General features: G+C 35.1%; 1 protein-coding gene across 1 annotated transcript; it reads right to left on the bottom strand.

Annotated features, from left to right (window-relative positions):
* Window positions 1-281: 281 nt before the first annotated feature.
* Window positions 282-11,498, bottom strand: LOC145266500 (cytochrome b-245 chaperone 1-like). Its single transcript, XM_080122228.1, has 3 exons — window positions 11,404-11,498; window positions 9,647-9,791; window positions 282-508 (listed from the first exon to the last, which is right to left on the bottom strand). The coding sequence occupies exons 1-3, from the start codon at window positions 11,420-11,422 to the stop codon at window positions 370-372; spliced, it is 303 nt and encodes a 100-aa protein (XP_079978354.1). The 5' UTR covers window positions 11,423-11,498; the 3' UTR covers window positions 282-369.
* Between the last annotated feature and the right edge of the window lie 13,518 nt (window positions 11,499-25,016).

The raw sequence follows: 25,016 nt of genomic DNA, 5'->3' as shown, positions 1-25,016 counted from the left end.
GTGAAGCTTTAAACAGTTCTAAATGACTAAAACTGCCACTTAACCATATATTCAAACATTATCGTGTTTGAATGATACAATATAAACATTTTCTGAAACAGCACTCCAACAACCACATGGCATCACTAATCCATTGTAACTTTACAACATTCCCTTCCGTACAAAAAAAAAAAAAAAAAAATACCAGTTTAATGAAAATACTCATAAAAACAATGATAAACCAGAGAAATATGTGTTGAACTAAAAGTAAACAGCATTGATTTAAAAAAAATATTTCAGTGTAGACTTTAAAAGGATTTCATTTCAAATATCAGAAAAACTGTTTAGAGGAGGTGATTTCATGTAAGATGGAGGGTCAGAAAGCAAATCTTAGTGGTTGATCTGTTCAAAATTGTCTTCCTCGGAGGAAGAGCTGTCACCAAGATAATCATCATCATCATCTTGAGATGTCTGTGAGATGTAGGGCTCCAAAAATCTCTGGATTACATTGGCAATTGTGGAGTGGTGACTAGATGAATGAATAAACAAAACTCAAATTAAAAATGAAATGTTTATAACAGAAAGAAAATAACAAACGGGCAATATTTTTGATAAAATAGTTATTATCAAGGTAAGTCAAAGAAAATTTGCCACCTTAGCAGCCCCAGCTAGAGAAAATTTGTTGTTTTTCCAGCTAGAGCAAATTCATTGCCTTAGCAACCCCAGCTAAAGCAAAAATAAATTCATCTCATCAGTTCCAACTAGAGAAAATTTGTCGCCATAGCAATTCAAGTCAGAGAAAATTTGTGGCTTTAACAATTCCAGGCAGAGCAAATTTGTTGCTTTAGCAATCCCAGCAAAATCTAATGGAGAGTAGATAATACAGTGGATGTGTTATCGGCAGCTCCAGTAACTCTCGCTTCTCCTATTTTGTCATTCAGTCCTCATTCAATGAGTGATTTTTCTGACAAAGGGTAAAGAAAAAACTGCTTAAAGGTCGGTAGTACTTGGTGACCAGTAGTCTTAGATGTCGGAAATTTTTCTGACTCTGTCTGTCCTTGTGGCCATGTCACTAGTAAGGGTGCTGGAGGTAAACGTTTTGTCTGGGCTGACGTTATCCGCCTGATAGTCAGGGACCCGAACCTTGGATTAACCACTAAGGAGGCTGTCCTATCAGCAGGCGCAAAGTACTGGAACTGCTGTATTGCCATTTGGTGAGTGGATCAGGACCATGCAGTAGTCTCTGGTGGGGCATCTCGATGCCATACTAGTGGGTAATTGTTACAGCTTTACCTTTTCGTGTGCTACAAAAAAAAAAAAAAATTTTCCTGTTTTTTTCTCTCTTACTTTCCCCCTCTGTACTGCTCTAACCAAGTATGCCGACCTATTCCACAAATCCCAAAACCTCAACATGAAATATCTCCAGAATAAAAACCCGATTAAACCTAGAACCCCATCTTCCAACGTAGACCCCTACTACCAGGTCTCCTTCTCCAACATCAGGGGTCTATGTTCCAACCTTCCAGAGGTTGAAACCCAATTACAGGAGACGAAACCGGACATATTATTTCTAAGTGAAACAGGAATAGGGCCGACCACTTCCTTAGATGAGTTCATAATTAACGGATACTCTAATTTAACAGCTAAATCTGACACCCAAGATCGCCATGGGCATGGAATATGTGCCTACATTAAGGATGGCTTCCCGTGTGGCAGAGATATCTCTAGAGAAGATCCTAATTTACCCTATATGTGCTTCAGGGTTGCACTTACTAACACCACTGCATTTATATTTGCCCTCTATAGGCCCCACAACAGCGGAGTTACTATCTTTAAGAGCATATCTGAGAAAATAGACCACATACTGTCTTCACATCCCTCGGCTAACATCCACATCTGTGGTGACTTCAACGTCCATAACGTGGAATGGCTGACCCATTCAAATAAGACAGATGATGAGGGGAGGTTTTGTCATGATTTTGCCATTGCTTATGACCTCACTCTGATTGTTCGCAAACCCACCCGTGTGCCCGATACACCCGGTCAATATGAAAGCCTCTTAGACCTTTTTCTCTCAACTTCCCCTGAGCTATGTTCATGTTCCGTTCATTCTCCTCTAGGATCCTCCGACCACTCCGTCGTATCAGTTAAGATAAAAATGAAATGTAAGAAGCCCTCAGACGTACCCCTCCACCGTACTGTATACCGATACTCTATGGCTGACTGGGATAGCTTCCGTATATTCATATCTGATTTACCTCTGCACTCCATGTTTAAAAAGGAATTGTCCTCTATAATATCAGATCTGACCGAATGGTTAATTGTAGGCATAGACCAATTCATACCATCTAAAAAATTCCAACAAAAGCCTAACAGCCAGCCATGGTTCTCCCCAGAATGTGCTGCTGCTATCGCGCACAGAAATCACTTTTTCCATAGCTACCAACGTAATAGATGCACTGAGACTAAAGCTGCTTTCAGGACTGCCAGCAACCACTGTAAAAGAGTAATAAAAAATGCAAGAGAGCTATATGCCCAGTCTGTTAAATCCAAGGTAGCTGATCAGCGGCTTGGATCCCACCAGTTTCGGCAAATAACAAATAGGATCCTGAACAGAAGTGTGCGTTCTATCCCAACCATTATCAATGGACCAGAGGTCATCTCGTCAGCGTCAGACAAGGCCAAACTATTTGCAAAGAACTTTGCAGCTTATTCTACCCTACGCGACGAAGGCCATCAACTCCCCATATTTCCTCCTATAACACAGAACAAGCTAGGTAACATACAAATATCCGTGCATGAGGTCCCCAAGCTAATCAAGAACCTAGATTCCAGTAAAGCAACTGGCCCTGACGGAATCCCAATTATAGTGTTAAAAAAGCTTCAACCAGAACTTTCTCCCATACTTACAAAACTGTTTAAGCTCTGCCTTAAGGAGAAGTGCTTTCCGACCCCCTGGAAGACCTCATCAGTTTGCCCTGTATTTAAGAATTCAGGTGATAAATCATCTCCCTCTCAGTACAGACCTATAAGTCTCCTGTGTGTTATGAGTAAGTTGCTGGAATCCATATTAAATAGAGAAATAGTCAACCACCTCAGCAGGAATAACCTTCTTAGTGACACACAATATGGTTTCCGCTCTGCAAGATCTACCGCAGATGTGCTGACGGTTATATCCCACAGGATTAGTGAATCTCTTGACAAAGGCTTCCTTTCTAGGGCAATTGCTCTTGACATATCAAAGGCCTTTGACAAGGTATGGCATAAGGGTCTACTTCACAAGATTTCCAGCTACGGTATAACTGGAAATGTTTTCTCAATCATTAAATCATTTCTCTCCGATAGGCTCATAAGAGTAGTGGTAGATGGACAAAAATCGGAGGCCTGCAATATAAATGCTGGAGTCCCTCAGGAGTCAATCCTGGGTCCAACTCTCTTCCTGATCTACATCAATTGCCTCCCTAAACACATACTTAAATCATTCGTTGACATCTATGCTGATGACACGACCATCTACGGCAACACATCAAAGGCTGTAAATGACAAAGTTCTCTCTGATTCTGTCTCCTCTGATCTTGAGCGCGTGGTTCAGTGGGAGAAGATGTGGCTGGTTACCTTTAATGCATCCAAAACCAAACTCCTATCCTTACATCATCAACGCTCTGATCCCCAGCTGGCATCAATTATGATGGATGGCTCTCATCTGGGTGAGGCCCCGTGTTTTGACAAGCTTCTGGGTTTGACCTTTACTCCTGATCTGAAATGGAACACATACATCAAGTCTGTTGCCAAGGTCGCTGGAAAGATGGTGGGATCCTTCTACCGCTCCAGAAGATATCTCACTACTGATGCAATTCTCTATCTATATAAAAGCCAAGTACGTCCAAGGATGGAATACTGTTGCCATATCTGGGCAGGAGCTGCTAAAAACAGCCTATTCTGCCTTGACATAGTACAAAATAGACTTTGCGGCTTAGTGGGGGATGCCCTTTTCTCTACCCTGCAACCTCTCTCCCACAGAAGAGACGTTGCGAGCCTATCCTTGTTTTATCGTTATTTCCATGGCAGGTGCTCGTCTGAACTCCAATCTCTGGTCCACCCTCGCCAATCTTTCGCGAAAAACACCTGTCTAGCTGAATCCACTGTCAAAAGTTTCCCCCCACTCTTTATCTGTGCCTAAATCAAAACGCGGATTCCATGAACAAAGCTTCTTTCTTAGAACTGCACGCCTGTGGAACTGTTCCGTCTGCCTGCTTCCCACCGGACTACAACTTGGATGTGTTCAAGTCCAACGTTAACGTTCCTAATGAACCGCCACCTTAAGTAAACACTTCATCAAATCTCCACACTAATGTAATGTACTTGCAATAACCCTTATCCCTGAGTGGCTTCCGGGCCTTAATAAGTGGTGATCACTGTGTAAAAAAAAAAAAAAGCAAAAAAAAAAAGCAAATTCATATCCTTTGCAGTTCCAATCAGACTAAATTCATCGCTTCAACAATCCTGGCCAGAACAAATTTATTATAACAGTTCCAGCAAAAGCAAATTCATTCCTTTAGCCATTCCAGTCTGAGACATCGAAAAAGGAGTATTTTGTCACACAATAAAAACAAATTTGTTGTCTTAGCAGTCCCAGCCAGAGAAAATTTGTTCCCTTAGCAGTCACAGTAAAAGCAAATTCATTCTTTTGCAGTCCCAGCCAAAACAAATTCTTTGCCTTAGCAGTTTAATATTCAACACTGTTTGTATTCATCCATTCATCCCAAGCCAGCTTCTAGCTGTTAAATAATCACTCTCTGCATATAAGGTGAAATAATCAATCAAACAAAAAAATTAAAAAAATTAAAAAAATAACGATGTGACAAAGTCGAAGTTGAGGTCAAAGAATTTTTAGAACAGTTTAGAATGGTTGAGTGGCCAAGAAAAAAGAAAAGAAAGACAGATTTTGGGGAAAAATGCAATTTCAACTTTGTATGTGTCAGACCCCCCCCCCCCTCAAAAAAAAAATCACTGTGTTAGATTAAAAAAAATGCTATTTCAAACTTATGCATGTCAGACCAAAAAAAATTATTATTTCAAAACAGTTCTGAAACTCTTGAATCAGTTTCAAATCAGATTTTGTTTAACTTGACACACAGGTTCTAAATGTGGTAACTGGAAGATATAGAAAACAGAAACCGTCATCAGTGAATGATGAAGGATTTGTTGAATGATAATTCAAAGAGACAAAGAATGAAGCCAAAGATACAAAAAATTGGAATGTAGAATAGTATAAGTAAAACGCTTTTGGGTGCTTGTTTACATTAGTGATCTTTTAAACCAACACATTTCAGGTGAAAACATTATTATGTACTTACATGTGCTGGCAAAATTAGTATAAATTCCAAAAATTATGAAAAATGCTCCAGTAGAAGATCTGTAACATATAGACAATCGGGACCCACACGTTGTATGCAGCGTACGTCGCAAGAAACATAGGACAAGTAATCAATTAACTCTTTGTAACCACGACGTTTATTTCCTCATTCTCCTGCCATGCGTGACTTCTCGTTATGACTGTGATGTCACCCACATCACAAACGTGCTCTCTCTCTCTCTCTCTCTTTTATAATCTTTTTCCTTACTGTGATGTCATTTCGCACACAATTCCGTATTTGCATATAACCGTCATAATTAGTGTTGGGACGATTCCTAAATTTTTTCCGATTCCGATTCCAGGAAAATGTTGGTTAATGATTCTGATACCAAATACGATTCCGATTCCCATGGAATTGTTGTTTTGAAATATACCATTATATAATCGAAAGTAGCAAAAAAATTTGGTGCAGCAAAAAAGTAGAAATACCACTAAGGAAATCTCAAAAACGATTTGATTTTTTTCATAAAATTTCTTTCATTGAAGATAAAAGTCTAAACAAATATTTTAACCATGAATGAAACATGCACCATGAAATTAATAACAATCAATTTCAGGAGTTATTTTATATATTAAAAAATATAAAGAAAAAGTAAAACGTTAACAAATTCCTAATGAACCGCCCCCTTAAGTAAACACTTCATCAAATCTCCACACTAACGCACTGTACTTGCAATAACCCTTATCCCTGAGTGGCTTCCGGGCCTTGATAAGTGGTGACCAACGTGTAAAAAAAAAAGGAAAAAAAAAAGTCATGATTAATTCAACAAAAATACAATAACATCAAATTTCAAGTTTTTTTATCTTTTGATATTCATTTTTTTGTTTTATTTTCTCTTTATCTTCGATAACTCTTTAAAATTTAACATTTTTTTTTTGCAGCTTCAATCGTTAACTGATTTTTATTCCACTTTCTAGAATATTCTTATTTCTAAATGAAATTTAAAAATAACTAAATCTTTGATTAAATTTTTAGCCTTTTATATCCAATCGTCTGAAATTATTCCTATTTATTTATTTGACTTTTTAAACATATTTTTAACAATGATTTTAATTTTTAAATCGAAATAAATTGGTTTGGTAAATGTTACCTTACGCTACAACAGAACATTGATCTAATTTGTTTTTTTAAGGGTATTTGAGGTCGCTGACAATGAATCTAATAATCAAACCTGCCGCAAATTTACCGTTTGCATGGTATGAACCCCTAGACCTTGGGACTATTTTGTGCCATTTCACCGCCTTTGGTAACATGATACATTCCTGTGTGAATGGGCATAGTGAAGTGTCTTATCAGTAATATGGCGGCTGAAAAAGTTTTTCAACCCCAATAAAAACATTACAATACATTTATTCTAACTAGCCACTACTTGTGTTTAAAACTAAAAAAAAAATTAAAAAAAGTAAAAACACTAAAGCTTTTTTGTTTTGGAAGGGAGGTTTAAGGCGCCCCTATTATCCCAAAGAACCAGCTATGTAAACACTTTGCAATATTTTTCAATAATTATTCAAAAAAAAATTCTTTACAATCAATTTTTATTTTAAATTAAGAAATTATTTTCTAAAATATTTTGTTTATATATGTTTACATTTTGTTTTTAAGTAAAATTAAGAAATTGATTTGAAAAATATTGTTTATATCCATCTTTGTTCAAAAGGGTTACTTTTCGGTAGCTTCACCGGTTGTTAACCTAAATTTTCCGAATGTCAGAACGAGGCTCGTCAGCGGAACCTATGTTTCTCAGCTTCACTCTAATCATGGCCTCGAAGTTTTGAAACAGACAGACAGCACCTATGTATGTGACGGAAAAATCTCACTTCAAACAAACAGTTCAACTTAAAAATATAAGAGAATCGTAATGAAAGAATCGTAAATCTAAGTTATTTTTTTTAACGATGCAATTCCGATTCCCCTCAAAATACACGATTCTTACAATTAACGATTCTGAATCGGATTAATCATCTCATCACTAGTCATAACAAAAAAATAATCCCAATTATGTTTGGTTAAAAAAATGGCAGACTTTTGATTTAAAATCAATTTAAGTCAAGGGAGATAAGTCAGTTTGTCATATGAATTAGTTGCACAACTCTTCCACATTAAAACATACGATAAAACTCAATAAATTCTATTTTTACTTGTAATTATTTTTTTACTGGATATAATTTGTAATATTGGAAAATATACAAATTTTACCATGCCTTGTGAGTATATAATAATGTTTACACCTGAAATGTGCTGATTTAAATGATTGCCAAAGTAAACAAGCACCTGCTCATGTTCTCAATCCCTTTATCATAAGTGTATGTGAGTTCTGAAATGTTGAAATACTAAAACAATGGATTTTTGTTTTTTTACTCATGTTCACTCCAAAGAAGGCATATTACCACTTGGATGTAAGGGTTCATTATTTGGGACCATGTTTATTGGGGATGATGCAAAGAGAAGAACGAGATGTTGGTTTATATTATATTTAAACGTCTGCATGTCAGTACAGTCAAAGAAGCAGGAAACAGGGAGGAAATTCCAAAGTCTAGCAGTTCAAAAGAAGAATCTATTAGAGTAGAAGCCTTTCTGGCATCTAGAGACCTCTACACTGAAGGAATGAGTTTTGGTTGCTAAAAGGGTTTGTCGGGGGATATATACATCGAGGGGGTACAAGTGCGATGAGTTTATCAGAGCCCATTCTATTACAACACTTGTGAAACAGTCACAACGATGAAACACTGCAGTGATGAGACAGAAATTGAAGCTTAGTTGACAGTATGGGACCTATTAGATTGGAGACTCTTTTTTGGACTCTGCCCAAGAGGGATAGACTAGTGATAGATGAATTAGCACAGTTGTGGCAACAATACTCCATGCAGGGGTTAATTGTGATTTAGTAGAGATGCATCTGTGAGTAATTTTCTAGTACAGCAGAGGGAGCCCACCTTCTTTGTAGCAGCCTTTGCAATGTCCTCTATGTATTTGTTCCAGTTCATTGTTACCTGTGAATGTTAAACCAAAAAGCATTCTCAGATAGGGTGTTATGGTTAGCGGTGATTGAAAAGGTTTTCTTGTAATTGTTAAAGGAAAGAAGTTTAGTCTTAGTAGCAGTAAATGTTACTATCCATTTACAGCGCCATTCTACTATGGATTAGAAGTTGTTTTCTAAGGATTCTGCCATTGACTTTGATATATGTATACCCGTTTTTCCCTCTTGCCTATTATAGCCCATTGTATCATCAGCAAATATACCCATCTCAAACACAGTTTATCAGGGAGGTCGTTTATGAATATCAGGTATAATAATGGTCTAAAGATGTGTTGCGGTTTTAACCAAAAGAAATCGCTCATCAAAAAAGGATCCCCATCCAAAACGTAAAAACCACAGTCAACGGCCCTTTTGACAAGTACTTTGATATGAATAATTTTTCCGTGGAACTCTGAATAGCACGATTCCTGCTAGAATAATGCTCACAACTTTCCCAGCTTCAATTTGATATGACATACGAATATAAACCTTAAACAGATGACTCCCTACAGCACTTTAAAGAAACAAAAACAAACACAAATCAAGAACGAAAAACGATGATCAATGCTGCAAAATCATGATGTCTAACTACGTCCGCTGGACGAGTATAAATACATCGAGTTATTCCAACCAGAGGCAGACCAGCCCGGCTCATCAGGCAACAAGGATCCCTCCATCAGCGGCCCAACCCAATTCAGCAGCAGTCATGTCCACGCAGAACTGTTTTGACTACCTCCCCGACAATGGCTGAAGCAGCAGTGACCACTCACCGGCAACACATCTGATTCCCAGCAGTCCAGCTTCTCAAGACAGCACATGTTTCCTGTAGCCACTAGTGACGACCTCGCAGCCGTGCCCATTCCAACACCAGCTGGATTTCAATCCTCAGCCTGAGACCTCCTACCACTATTCGGTTTCTTTAACAAAAATAAACCTGAACGGATTTATATTCGTTCACGACGGTACCCGCTGCGTTTGTCATCTCTTCTTTGCCATTGTCGTTTTTTTCATCTTTTTCTTGCCTGTGTCATCTTTTAGTTGTAGAGTCGATTGTCGCCGACATTTAACCCCGCAATAGATAGGCCCCCTGAGGCACTTCAGAGAGAACAGAGGTCAGAGAGAAGGAGTACAACGATGAGAAGAAATCAATAAAAACCACAACCCATTGCAATAAAATGTGCACGCAATAAAAATCCTTGTTCAATTTTAATTAGAAAAGTAAGAATATACTTACAATATATTTTCCATTGTAAAAGATTCTGTGATCCCAAGGATGGCACCCGTATGGAGGTGTAGGACAACCTGCCGCCCTTTACCCAAATATTTCAACTCTTTTTCTTCCACTCTCACATCTATGATATTATCAAGATTTGCCACAACTAAAAAAGATGAAAGAAATGGTTATATGCACATTTATTTTCGTTAGTTTTTATTCAACCTCTGACCTTCTTCGGGTGCATCTTTTGAAACTTAGAAAGCTTATGTTGAAATTGGACATCTATATGGAATTCTAAGTTTGACAAAGATTCTCAAGTTAAAAAAAAACCAAAAAAAACCTGATTTAGATTTCTGACTATATTTGAACACTGGATTGGTTTTGTTTTTGTCAAATGTAATTACCAATAAAAATTAGTATTATTTGGAGTATTCAAACTAGAACTATGGATTGAATGGATTTAAGACAACTTTAATTTATTATCATTATGAGGCATTTTTTCTTTTTGCTTCTTTATTGATTTATGTTTTGTCTTTCCTTTGTTTTGTTTTTTTAAACTTACCAGTTTTAGATGTTTTAATTTTGATCCATTATATATTTTTTCATCATCATTATCATTATTATTATTATTATTATTATTAGTAGTAGTAGTAGTAATAAAAGTATTATAAATGCATAGAGATATACAACATCAAATTTGAAACCATATAAATAAAAATAAATCACCTGTCACCGAAAATAGTAACCTAATTTTGAAGTACAGGGTGACCCCCCCCCCTCCAAAAAAAAACAGAGGACATTCAATTGTTTTTCTGAGCATTTTACAATCAACGGAGAAAAAAAGGCCCAAGACCCTGTTTTGATGTGATAGGTGTGTCAGAAATTTCGTGGAAAATATTGAATAATTCCACCACGTCTTTCCAAGCTTATAACTCCTCGAAAAATGTAATTCAGGCTCGAATTTTTTTTTTCAATTAAAGGAGCAAGGACCAAGGTTTTATTAAAAAAACAAACAAACAAACAACGTGTTTTTTTTTTTTTAAAAAGGTTTTAAACTTCGGACTTTACAGGTAAATTTCTAAAAAACACTTCTTTTTTTGTTTTAAATTTGAATATATTATTTATTGATCTTTCATCTTCAATTTGTGATATATAACACTTTGGTGAGTAAATTAATTATTTACTTTTTAATAAACACTTGAAAATGGGGGGGGGCGTGAATTAAAAGAAAACGTTTGTCTAAAATATTATATTCGGTTTATTGGAAAGAGCATAAAATTTCACATTGACACTGAAAATGTCATAAAAATTGAATCAATAGAAAAATGTTGATAGATTTTTAAAGTTTAAAAATTGAAAAATACTGAGCTTGTAAAATTCATTTAATTTCATTACTGTTTTTTTTTTTAAATAAAAAAAATATTTCTATTACTTTTAAAACAACTTTATTAGTTTATTTTGGAAGTATAATCCATAAAGAAAATAAACAACTCACTTTTAAAAGAGAAATTACGAGTTTTTTTATATTTGCAGTTTCATGTTAGGACTCTCAAAAATTCCTACAAAAATTCTGATACACCTATTGATGTGATGTTTTGAATATAATAAACTAGTTATGACCAAAGTTTCATTTCATCGGACAAAACACTAAGAAACGGGGCCTAATTAGAGTTGAGGCCCGTTTTTTGAGGGGTGGGGGTCACCCTGTAGCAAGAAGAAAAATCTGTTAATGACACAAAGGAAACAATTTTTTTATGAAAAGAAAAAGAACTTACCCACAGATTGTTTCATCATTAGTGGCAGAAACTTTTGCAATAAACTTTTCTTTTGGATTGTGACTTGTCCTTTGACTTTGTCAAAAATACATTCCTGTCAAGAAAAACAAAACAAAAACAATACAAAACAAAATAAAACTTTTCCCATCAAGGGAGGTAATATATAAGTTACTTCCCTTTACAAACCAATTTTAATGGCTAACACTATAAAAAAAAAACAACAAAAATAATAATTTATTAACTGAAAGGAATAGAACATAAAGAAAGAGTAAGGTAAAACATAAAAGGAAATGATAAGGATGAACTTGACAAAAAGAGGGATAAATAAAGACCTGGTCAGAGATAGGTTCACTGAGAAGTAAATATCTAACACATGTCAGCATACAAAACGGACATTAAACCGATGGTTATGATTTTTTTTACAAAAGAGTCACCAATTATCAAGGCCCGAAGCCCACTCGACGATAAGGGTTAATAAGTGTACAGTAGTCAATGGGACAATATCGTAGTAATCGTTAGAAGTGGAAATTTGGTAAACTGGATTACTTAATGAGAATGGCTCATCAAGAATTTGTTTATGTTGAACTTGAAGACAAGCATATTGTAGTCAGCAGGAAAACGAAAGAGTTGCACAGGCGTGCAATTCTAAGAAAGAAGCTTTGTTCATGGAATCTATGTTTACGTTTAGGCACAGATAAAGAGTGGGGGGAATTATTGATAGTGTTTTCAGTTAGACGAGTGTTTTTCATGAAAGTTTGGTGAGTGGGGGAGGGGGATATAGATTGGATCTCAGACGATAAAGCAGAGACTGGCTTGCAATGTCTCTTCTGTAGGAAAGAGGTTGCAGGAAAGGGAAAAGGTTGTCTGCCACAAAGCTATGAATGGCAACAGTACTCCATCCTTGGACGTACTTGGTTCTTATACAGGTAGAGAATTGCATCAGCAGTGAGATATTTACTGGAGTGGTAGAATGATTCCACTATTTTTCCAATGACCTTGGCAATGGATTTGATGTATGTGCTCCATTTCAGATCAGGAGTAAAGGTCACACCCAGAAGCTTGTCAAAACATGGAGCCTCTCCAAGACGAGAGCCATTCATTTCAATTGATGCCAGATGGGGATCAGAGCGTTGATGATGTAAAAATAGAAGCTTACTTTTAGATGCATGAAAATTAGCCAGTCACCTCTTTCCCCATTGTACCACATGTTCAAGATCAGAGGAGAGAGAATCAGAGAGGACTTAGTCATTTATGGCCTTTGAAGTGTTGCCATAGATGATGATGAGGAATAATAAAAACAGTGTCTAGGTCTTAAATCAATTAAATTCAATTATACTCTTTGCATTAAAGTAATTTAACTGTAATTGTATTCAGTTATCTCCCATTTTTGGAACTCTTTGCTTTCGGTATGGAAACAGTAATAAACTAATATTTGCTCTTTTAAAAGTGTTTCCTTAATTTAAATAAAAAATTATATCCCAGAGTTTCTTTTAGTCCTCAAAACATACTCTCAAAACAATTACATCTACTTTTGGAGCCTCATCTGCTTCCTTTCTGTTTTCCTTTAGCTCTTAATGCATTTGCTTCTATGATCAGATTCCACTTGTAGCTTTTTTCAGCTTCTGCACAAAGATTCTGCCTTGTCTAACAATACTGATGCCTCTGACTGTAGCCTCTTTTCCTTCTTCTGACATTCCTTTAATTCAGAAAGCAATTTTTGCATACTACTTTCAGCCTCACTATTTTTGGGGCTTTTTCTGGTCCTCCGAAAAGGCAGAATACCTCTGCTATGACTGCTTGCAGGATTTGAGCAATTCCTTGCTGACTGGGATGTCATGAAATTCACATTTCATGTGCTTCACCCCATCATAGACAGTCCTAAATGCCTTCACAGTATCCTCTCCCATGTTACAGGAAAGGATATCTTTGTTCTCTAAGAAACCACGTTCAATGCCAGCTTGGCCATGCGACAACACTAAAACCAATTTCACTACCTTCCACAGGACATTGTAGTGTGGCTTTTCAGCAAGGAACTCTGACAAATTCTTCTTTGTGATACTTCTGAACTTCAGTCAGAAGAACATCAAACTGTCGTTTGGCTACATCACACTCATCTGCCTTGAATTGGTGACACACTAGCAGTTTTGCTAAGTCTCTCGAATTTTCGAGTTGCATCATCAGGCTGAAGGGCCATATGTCTTGGATCAAGGGCAGACAAACTTCTCACTAGTTTGTAATTCAAGGGACATCTTTCCAGAATCTTTGCTGTTGCTGCTATTAAGAAAGTTTGTCACTCAGAGAAAATGGAGAATATCTGCAATTGAGAAACTTTCCGGTCTTTTTGCAGCTTTTTTGTGATGGCCTTAACAACAAATCCAACATCAACATCCTTTGGAGGTAGCAAGTTGTCCTCTTTTTCAAGTTCTATATTGACCAACTTTGCCGAAGAGGATGCAGTGTCAAATTGTGTTCAAAATAAAACAAAATCTTCAGCGTGAGCTGGAGCATCATGAAACAGATTATAAACAGATCTGAGAAGACTATCAATGTTCCAACCTGTTTTTTGTGCTCCTGTTTTGAAAGCTTCATGTACGACATGTAGACTGCAGGAACCCAGGTTTAGTAGCAAGGAAATAGCTGAATCCTGTTCATTATGCAACTTCACAAGCTCTTCATAGAACTTCCAATTTGTGGAGGGCCCATCCATGGAAACCTGAACCATGGTAGCCTGATTAAGGGGTTACAATCCTTTCAAAAACTTCTCACATAGATCTGCAGCTCTGGTATGACCTAAGAACTCTGACCCAAAATACCGAGTAAATACTTCTTTCACCTCATCATCCCAATATCTTACAAGGAGATCCATCTGCTCTTCTGGGATGACTTTGTTAAAGGACTCATCAAAAGACACAGAAAACAATGTTTCTGGTTTAGAAAGGACACTGAGCATTTTCTCATAGAAATAGGGAGCTAATCCATACATCACCAAGTATGCACAATGTTTTTCCAACTTTTTAGCAATTTCAGAGTCTGGGAACATCCATTTAAACAGTTTGTCTGTGTTGCTGCTAGATGAGCTAGAGTAATGCTTCATGATTGTCTTGACTGCCCAATCAATTTCTGCTTCTAGAACACTATCTTTTAACATAAAGGAAGCCAGGTTTTTTTGCCCGTTTTTGGCCTCTGAGCGCTGCCCCGGTGGTTTTCCTTGTGGTGGTTCAGATATTGTTAACTGATCTGCAAGGGGTGCAACCTTTTCCTCTGCATCTGCAGATGAAGCAGCTACACAAGCATCGCTATTCGAAAGCATTTTAAGTGACTGTTGTTCTTGTTTGCCTTTCAGCAAAGATTTCAATCGGGCCTTATGCTTATCTCCAGCTGCCTGGGAAGACAGAGCCTTTCTGCCCATATTTCCCAGTTCAATGTTCTTTCCACAAGGGACACATTTTGTTTTGTGACTGTCCATTGAGAAAAGCTAGGATCTGCAAGCCACTGAAGGTTAAAACTTGTCTTCTTACTCATCTTTCCAAATCACAGCATTTCTGAAATAGATAAATACAAGCATTATTGAAATGGAGATCTAAGTACTTTTCTGTTAAATTTACTAACATGGGACTAAGGGGACTCTTTGCCAAAGTGATCAGAGTACTAACACCACCAGTTAGCCTCTTATGCCAGGCTACACCATGAGCAGTAACCATGGGAAATCCTGTTCAGCTAGGCTTCAAGGTAAGTGGACTGTTAAAATAATGTTGTTCTACAGTGCAATACAATGGCTACATATGAGAATGAAATTCTTGTGTTACCTTGACATTGACAGCTCGCATTCTTCACCATAGAAAAACACCACTGAGATGGCAGTAAATAAATTAGTACTCTTAAAATTTCACTTTTCTCTGACTTTTTTTTCAAAGATGTCATTTTTCCCTGACTCAAAGTGAAATTCCCTGAAGAATATTTTTTCCCCTGACTATTTCCTGACCTGTGGCAACCATGTTTTTTTATAAAAATTACCAAGGTAGCACTTGCTTTGATGATTCTGGAATTGATTTCATTGGGAAGGAGGAGTGTACTGCCAAGGTGGGTGAGCTTGTCAACCATATTGAATCTTTGCCCTTTAATTGAAATGTTGGGTTCTGCATATTGTTTTCCTAAAGCAGATTGGTACATCACCTCAGTCTTCCTTATTTATTGATTGTGAGACCAAAGTTGTCAGAGGTGTTCGAGAATATGTCTGCACTGTGTTGCAATGGGCACAGTCATCATCAAACAGAAAACCATTGACAGTGTCCGGAATAACCCGGGATTTTGCTTGCAGCTTTTTGAGATTGAAAACTGACCGGTCAAATCTTATTTTAGCAATACACATGAAAAAATTTAAATGGCTTAAAATATTTCAATATTGATATACATAAAAAGAGCTTGATAAGCTAAGAAAGAATATTTTTAAATTTTTAAAATTCAATTAAAATTAAGGAAGTTATGACTATTTTTATGCCCTGCGTGTTTGGATATTTGCCTCTCTTTAAGACCATATGTCATATAAGTGTATTTTTGTGCAAGGAATCTGAATATGCTACTAAAAATCTCCAGAAATGAATGGTTTCCAAATAATCTGCAGTAAATGTACATAAATATGCTGTGATTGCTTAAAATGCCATGTATTCATTAAAAGAAAAGAAGTTAGATAACTCAAAGTTTAGTTGTAATGCATTTTATGTGCCAAAAACTGAAATCGAAATCTAGGATTGGTTAAAAATGAATATATTGCAATATTTCTTTGGTATTATTGTAGATTAATACCTGCTGTTACCCCTCCCCATCTGACCACCTCTCCAAAATATGTGATTCTACCTTTATAAACAATTGCATGTGAACAACTTGAAAAACTTTAATAAAAGATAAACAAAAATTATTTTAGAATTTAATGTAAAATGATTTCCCATTTTGAATCATTTGAGCGTTTTAGAACAGTTATCCGCCCCCCCCTTTCCTATGATAGATAAATTCTGGGTGTTTTTTGTTATGTGTGGTTTTAAGAGTCTTTGTGCAATTATGAGAAGGTGGGGAGGTTGCCACTCTGACTTTGGGTTAATGATAGGGCTAAGGAAAATTATGTGTGAACATCCTGAAGACTTGATAGAAACAAAACAAAAACAATTTTAGAATTTAGAGTAGGGGTTGGTTTCACATGAATGTAAAGTAATTCACCATTTCAAGACGACCCTAGCGTTTTAGGATAGTTGACCAATTTCTTTTTTTATGGGAGATTAATCATCTTTAAACGTTTTTTTATGCTTTTTTTTTACGCTTATATGAGCTCACAGAGAAAGTTTGTTTAGTGGGGAGCTATGCTACTTGTACTTAGCGTTATTGTTAAGGCTAAAGGTTTTAGGAGGAGGCTTGCCCCTCATACCTAGGATTAGACATAGAATTAAGTGAGTTTTTTTTTTTTTAAGAGGGTGTTTGATACGCATTGTGAAACTTTATAAGAATTATGACAAACAGACAAAAATAAATGTTATTTAAAAAAAAGTGACGTCCCTCTAAAAGAAAACATGATGCTTGGAAAAATATCAAGTATTTAAATTCTATTTAAATATAAAAAAAGAAACAAGTTTTTGCTAAAGCTGACAAATTGTTAAAAAGTTTGAATTAATATTATTTTGATTTTTAATTACATTTCATGTCTTTTCCTACCGTTTTTATTTTTTAACTGAGCACCTCCTACAAATATTTAAATATGGATTATTTTTTTATTTAATTTTTTTTTAATAATCGGGTAGATTAGTTTCCATTTGATAATAATTCACTGAAAACATTTTTTAAGGGATGAAAATTAGAAGTGTGTGTTACCGTTCGTACACGTGAACCAAAACAATCATAGTTCACATTTTCGCTTGTTAAAATATTTTAACATTTATTACTACCCAATTTTTTTAAATATTTGTATGGTTGATAACAAAATAGCTCTAACTAAACATGTAAGAATTTTTTTTTATAATCAGATTTTCAATTAAAAAAAAAATCGATTTGGAATAAAAATAACAAAAACAAAACGTCTGTTTACGCCATGCTGCTGCTATCACTAATACTACAGAAGTCTTGATTCAAATTCATAAAGACTTAAAGTGGTTTGGTTTTTAAAATATGACTATTTTAGCAGAAACCCCTTGAAATCTGTGATTATCCAAAGCGTTTTAACGGCAATGTCTATTGCTACTTATTTCAATGCCCATGCCGATGCCCTCAAAAGTGTCTATTAGAACACGAGGCTGAACAAGGTGGGAGCCAAAACACACCCCTGTTTCACTCCATTTATGACTTTGAAAGGGTCTCCCCACCATCTTGTACTCATAAAACTGGCAAATGATGGCGATACATTTTCTAGGCCACCAATACTTTGCCATGATTCTCCAGAAGCCTTCTCTGCCTACATTGCCAAAGGCACTGGTCAGATCAACATAAGTGAAATAAAGAAAACAAACCGAATCAGGTTTGCAACATCCCGTATGTCTGATAAAAAACACTTAATGCACACTCTGTAGCAACCACGGAAATGAAAAGTTAATTTTAGTTTACTTACTAACTTATGATGCTTGATGGAATGAAAGTTCAACTTTGTTTTTTTTTGTTTTTTTTAAATGGTACTACCTGCTATTGCCATCTAACTCCATCATTTCATCTCCAGAATCTATATTTTGATTTTTAAAAACCAAATTTTAATAATTTATGCTTAAATATGATTTAATTTGAGAAGACTTTTATGCAAATATCTAGCAAATTTTATAAGCTTTTAAAGCCAACTTAAATTTCTACCTAAAACTTGAACAAGTTGATTAAAACTTTATTTTAAATATTTTCCAAATACGATGCTTCAATTATCAGCGTTGGGTCACATTTGCATTGGTAAACTAACTTTGCTTCAAAACTAATATTCATGAATGTGCATCCATTTCCACAGCTCAAACTCTCGAATGGGAAAGCATAATTGTGTGGGGAATTATTCATAAATTCCAAAATTTATTTGGATTCATAGATTTCTAATCTATGAACCCATTTTAGTCCTAGGGTTGTTGCATAAATCCCTGAACTTTTCCTCCAATAGTCTTGGATACTTCACGTAGCACCTTCCACAGACAGTTCATATGAACATCTCTCCACAAAGCAACACTTTTCATCTAACTTTTTCTGTTTGCCACATCCAACAAAATCTTTGACAATGTGTGCCAGGGAATATTTGTTTACTATATTTGTCCCTTTATCTCTACAATTAGATAAATGCAACTTTATACGAGTTCGTTCCTTATGGACTCTAAAACGGCTAAACAGATTTTCTTTAAAATTTATAGAACTTTAGTGTATAATTCTGGGAGTGATGTTAGTTGAATTCTCAGAATATCCCCAATAATTAGCGATAATCGAAGCCGTTATTTGAATTTATCTATTGGTAAAGCCATTTTTTTCATGTTGTCGCTTAGCAACAACGATAGAACGGGCTGTGAAAATTCTACTGTGTGTAAATCGATAGCGTTTTTCTTTTTTTTTTTTCCATGTGGCCTGTAGGTTCAAACTACGCATGTAAATTCTTTTCCAGTTTCTTGTTAACTGGAAAGTAGTTTATATAAGAGTATTTTCTATAAAGTGCAATGTAGAATAACATTTTGGACTAAGTTAATGCATCAAGGCATGTGAAGCTTCCTCCTGGGTGATTTCATGGGTTTCGACTATAAAAGTATAGTGAAATGTTTGTTGATCTTATCTTATCACCGGAAAAATGATTTGTGCCAGGTAAATATCTAGATATAGGTACTTATAGATAGGTGTACTGTACAGTTTCGACGTATGAGGCTCTTACAATTTCTCCTTTGTTTAATTCCCTCATGAAACCCAAATCTTGTGAGACTTGCAAAGTCCAGATTATTCAAGTGAATAACCTGATGCATAAAGTTAGTCTCTTTTTGTATTGATGAATTCAATTCATTGTAACAGTTTTTGACATTTTCGTTTTCTGATTGAACATCTTTCAATTTGTCTTGGTATCTCGACAAGTGGTTTCGACCTTTCTATGACCACAAGCCAACTTTTTGTAAACGAGTTTTTGTTCTTCATCACTTCTAGTATGACCAGGCCAGCGTAATTAAGACTGTATCAGAAAGTTTTCTATCCAACCAATCTTGCTGGTGTTGAAATGATTATTAGTGATTTTATCTCTTAAATAACCCTTGTGGAAGACATCCAGTTGATGGATGTAATACTGGTAAGGAGTTCACGAATCTAATGTATAGACATTTATAAATACTATAGACTTTCATACTTTTACTTTAGTGTATAACCAAGTATCTCTTTTTCTAAAGGACTAAGCTTTCAAAAATGCATTGGCATTTTGGAAATTCAGTTGACAGAATTTAAAGAATAGCTATAAAAAATCGCCTGTAGTTCACAAATGAAACTGTCCTGTTTCCTCACGGTTAAAGTAATGGTTCTAGTTTTGTGGGTAACTTGTTTTAGGCATTGAGATATCATTTTTCTGTTTCTGGGAATAGGTTATTTGTCCATTATACTATTACGGATTCTTAGACTCGATTGATTATTCTAGTAATTGCTTTAGAAACACTTTGTAGAGCTTATTAGGACCTACTGCTGACTTCTGGGATTATTTTCTTTGGTTTCGTTGATGGTAATCTATGAACCCGTTTTAGCCCTGGGATTGTTACATAAATGCCAGAACTATATTTCAAATGCCAGAATTATATTTCCTTCAATAAGTACAGCGTTTTGTTTGAATATTTCATGTAACCTCTTTTACATGGACGAAAGTTTGTATGAACATTTTTTTTTCTCCCCACAAAACAAATTTTCATCTCCATTTACTTTTCCTGTTTACCACGTGCAACAAAATCAACCCTTTCGACAATGCTGACCATCAAGGAACATGTTTGCTTACGATTTTTGTCACAGAATAATCGAAAATCATGTCCTTAATTGAATGGCCAAAATTCAACATCAGAGATTAATCTGATGGCTCCCTTTTTGATTGAGCAACTAATGAATAATTATTCAGTCAGTTGTTTTTTTTTTTTGCTGTGAGATTTGAATCCTTCATGGTATGAAGGTTTGAAAAGTTAGGATGATTTCCTTATGGCTTCAAAAGGAAAAGGGTAGCAAATCGTCCAACTTATTTGAGTGAAGAGATGGTTGGAAAGTGTTTACCTTTGATTACATTGATTTCTTTATCAGTCAGACCTGTTGGAATGGTAGCTGAAGCCTCTTTTGATATTTGGGTCAGACATTTTGAAGAAGCCATCGAATTTGTGATAGCCGAGGAATATATGTAGTCTTTGACTTTACCTCCTAACTCCTGATATACAATTAAGTTTCATTCATATTTGGGCAACTCTTCATCTTGGAACAGGAACAATGTGTGTGATGGGAGTGGGATATAGTGTACAGTTTCGACATGACTCCCACAATTTCACATTGAACTTTCGTAAAAATTTAAATCCTGTGTATTATCTGATGTATAAAGTTGGAATATTTTCTCTCCAGCATATCTTAAGTTACTCAGATAAGTTGTCATGAATTAATTCACATTAATTGTTAGATTTCACTTTTCATCTGGTGCAGTTTTTAACATCTTTGCGAGATCTTTCGATTGCTATTTGAGCATCTTTCAAGATCTTTGTATCTTTACTAGCAGCAACCCTGCTTTCTATGACAACAAGCCAACTTATTGTAAACGAGTTTTTAATATTCTTCTCTCATCACTAACATGACCAGTCAGCATAACTAAGACTAACTTTTTTTTTTTACTGTTTATCAAACCAATCTTGCTGGTGTTGAAAAGGTCAATATTAGTAACTTTCTGAATGCCCTTGTGGAATACTCGGTTACTTATAATACTGGTGAGGTGTCCATGACTCCGTAAATTTATGGCCTTGTATAACTTTTACTTTGGGAGCTAATTGAATACGTCTCCTTTTAAAGACTGAGCTTTCTAAAATTCAGTTTTGGGTTACTACTTTGTTCAATACAAACTAAAAATTTTGAGCCGATTTGACTTTTTTTTTTTTTTTTTTGAAACTTCACACACTTAATGTCTGGGAGTATTCTTATGTAAGTTTTGTATCGTAATGCCTCTGATAAGTATCGATAAAAAATCCGATTAAAGAAGTCCAATTTTGACTGAAGTTAATCTCTTTTGTACAACCTAACATCACAAACATTCAGGAATTTTTATCACTGCACAAGTAGAAAGGCTAAACTAATAGAATTAACAGTGTAGTGTTTGAAAATACAGGGGCGCATTCGAAATGAAGGTTTCTGTTTCAAGCACAATTGAACCATGTAACTTTTACATTTAAAAATTTAATTTGAGCCTTTATACAAAAATAATTTTAAGCATTTTTTACAGTGTGATATACACCAGTGTATTGTAAACTCACTGCAGGAAGATATGTGAAGCTTCCACAGAGAGGCCGTTCTCAACTAGAGCAGACAATCCTTTGAAAAATGGATGATTTCATGAAGCTTGATAAAGTATGGAAGGGTAGAATATTTGATCTTCATTCAATCCCGGATATCATTGGGTGTCTTTGCTAGTTCAAGACATTGATCACTTGGAATTAAAAAGATCTTTTCTGGGGTTATACAGACTGATTTTTTAAAATAATTTTCAGGATTTTGATTAAATGAGATCTAAATCTTCCTGGATAAACCTTGTTTGCTCTAGAACACCTGAAAACATGTAAATTGTTTTCTGGGAATTTATTTATTCACAAATATAAAATTGATACATGCATGCAGATTATATGCAATGGAGATTTTTCCAAAATAGGAGTCGAATGTGTCGTTATTTAGGAAGATGAGTGGAGAGGGCGTTTACCAACAAGAAATTTAGTTTTAAAAATATTTAAGAGGAAACCTTTTAGTCATTTAATTTGTACATAATGATTTTAATGAAATGTTATCTCTGAATAACTAACCACTTTTCTTTCCTTTCACCAAAAGTTATAATTTTTAAATGTCATGAATTTAAAATAAGGTTTTATGCTTTTTACAGCAAGGGCTGTAGAATATGGTGACTGCACTAAAGCAGAGATAAATCTTTCTTTCCTTAAGATTACTTGCTAAAATGGTGTCGACTTAATTTGGCAAACCTATTATGGAGATATCAATTTACTTGTACAAAATATATATAACACTGGTAAGGTGTCCACGATTCTGATCTAGACATTTGTCAATATTATAGCCTTTCATACTTATATTTTAATGCATAACCAAATATCTATTTCTAAAAGACTGAGCTTTCAAAAATGCATTGGCATTTTGGGAATTCAGTTGAAGATCTTACTGAAAAATCCAAAAGGGATAACTTTGCTTCCAAGTGAGAATTTTTACATAACTTTACTGTTTTTAACTTGAGTGACTTCAGAAAGTTGTGGTAGTTGTCTTTGCTTCAGTTTCGATTGTAGGACGAGGTTGGATTACCTGTCCTCTTAAAATTGGTGAGGCTAGAAGCCTTGAATAGTTAAAAACTTAAAATGTTGAGAGCAGGGAGTAAAGGCTTCCTAAACTTGTAGACAATTGGCACAAAATGACCCAACGGGCTGATATGCTGTAAAATCCAGCAAAAACAAAGGTGCTGAGCATCAAAGACCTTGCAGTTAGATCTGTATGATCCACAAAGCGAAGTGTAGGGTGGCCTCCCATAGAATTGTTCTGGATTTAAATATGGTTTTAAAAACCACCAGTAATTGAAAAATGAAACTTTCCTGTTTCCTCATAAACAGCCATGTTTGTGACTCGCTGAGAAGATCAGTGCAAAAAGTGTAGTTGCATAACAGGGCCTTTACCTTTACCGAGATTAAAATTAAAAAAATACCATTTATAATCCAATCTGCACTAAAAATTGCACAAAATTTGCAACTTATGCTTCACATAGTTCAATCTTCATTCCACTTTCCAATATGAGGTGCTTTTTATATTTTTGTAGAAAGGGTGCTTCTCTATCATTCCACTGTTGCTCCTTATCTTTTACATGTCTATAGTGGTAATTCGTCAGACAATGGTCATTATATTCTGCTTTTTTAGAGTACAAAATGACACAATAGACACAATATTTGTCTCTGACATTTCAGCAGCAAGGAGGGGGGGGGGAGCAACCGTCTCTTGACCTGAAAATATTTCCTCCAGTTCTTTGACTGAGACGAAGCATAACATGATCATGTTATACATCTTATATACTAGCAAGCTTTCACAACCCAGTAATAGTCGACTCCAGTCACTCAGGTCCCGGTTTCATATATCGTTGGATTCAACTGCATTGTATGTGAATACTATTTTCTTTGAAATATTTTACAATAAACATTTCATAACTTAGTAAAGATGAAACAAAACATTTATCATTAAATAAGATAAATATTTTAATTGTGATTCTACCGAAAGGAAAAGTAATTAGGTCATAATTTGTTTTTGAAAAATCAAGTTGGACCCTCTAAAGCAACATTTTACACAAATTTCTCCAATAACATGTAAATTAAAAAATAAAGACTTGTGACTTGCATATCCATATATCTATAAAATCAAATCAAACCTAATTTTTGCTTTGGGGTGGAACTCAGCAATTCAACCTTTCACAATGACTTCCACACTTTAAAGTTATGAGAGTTGAGACATATTGACAGATTTAGAAGAATAAAGCGAATTGACTTGCATTGTTTTGCCAAGACATGTTATATTGAACAAAGAATAACTCCACCTCAAATAAGCTAATTTACAAAAAACAAAACGCAAATGAACATCTAACAAGGAATATTAAACAATCACATAATAGACTGTAACCCTCAAGACATCTTAATGAAATAAAACAAAATTGAAAAAAAAAAAATTTACTGGGAGTAAAACTAAGAATACCATTTATAATCCAATCTTCTATAAAATTTGCACAATTTACAACTTGCACTTCACATAATTCAATTTTCATTCCACTTTCCAATATGAGGTGCTTTTATATTTTTGTAGATCTAGAAGAATAAAGCGAATGGAAAATATCGGAAGCGTTTTCACTTTGACTTCAATGCGACCAATCATGAATTTCACTGAATTAAAAAAACAAAATAAAAAACTTGTTACCTTTGTCAAAATTTGACCGATCTTTGAATCTCGAGTTCAGAAATGAATTCTCAACAATAAAAAATACTTCAAAATGGAAGTTCATCTCTTTTGTACAACTTAATATTACAAAAAAATTTGAGTTTTTATTACCTCACAAGTAGAAAGTCCAAACGAATAGAATTAACAGTATGATCTTTGAAAAGACAGGGGTGCATTCGAAATATTTGTTTATAGCATAATTGAACCATGATATTTGACTTATATTTTAAAGAATTTAATTTGAGCCTTTTATACAAAAATAATTTTAAACATTTTTTTTTTAACAGTGCGATATAGACTACAATGTATTGTAAACGCGCTATGGGAAGATATGTGAAGCTTCCATAGAGGGGTTATTCTCAACTAGAGCCGGCAATCCTTTGAAAAATGGACGATTTCATGAACTTTGATAAAGTATTAAAGGGTAGAATATTTGATCTTCATTCAATCCCGGATAT

Source organism: Euprymna scolopes, chromosome 41 (assembly GCF_053919585.1).
Source record: "Euprymna scolopes isolate OS-2025 chromosome 41, ASM5391958v1, whole genome shotgun sequence".
NCBI classification, from domain to species: Eukaryota; Metazoa; Mollusca; class Cephalopoda; order Sepiida; family Sepiolidae; genus Euprymna; species Euprymna scolopes.
This window is presented reverse-complemented; position numbering and strand designations above follow the sequence as displayed.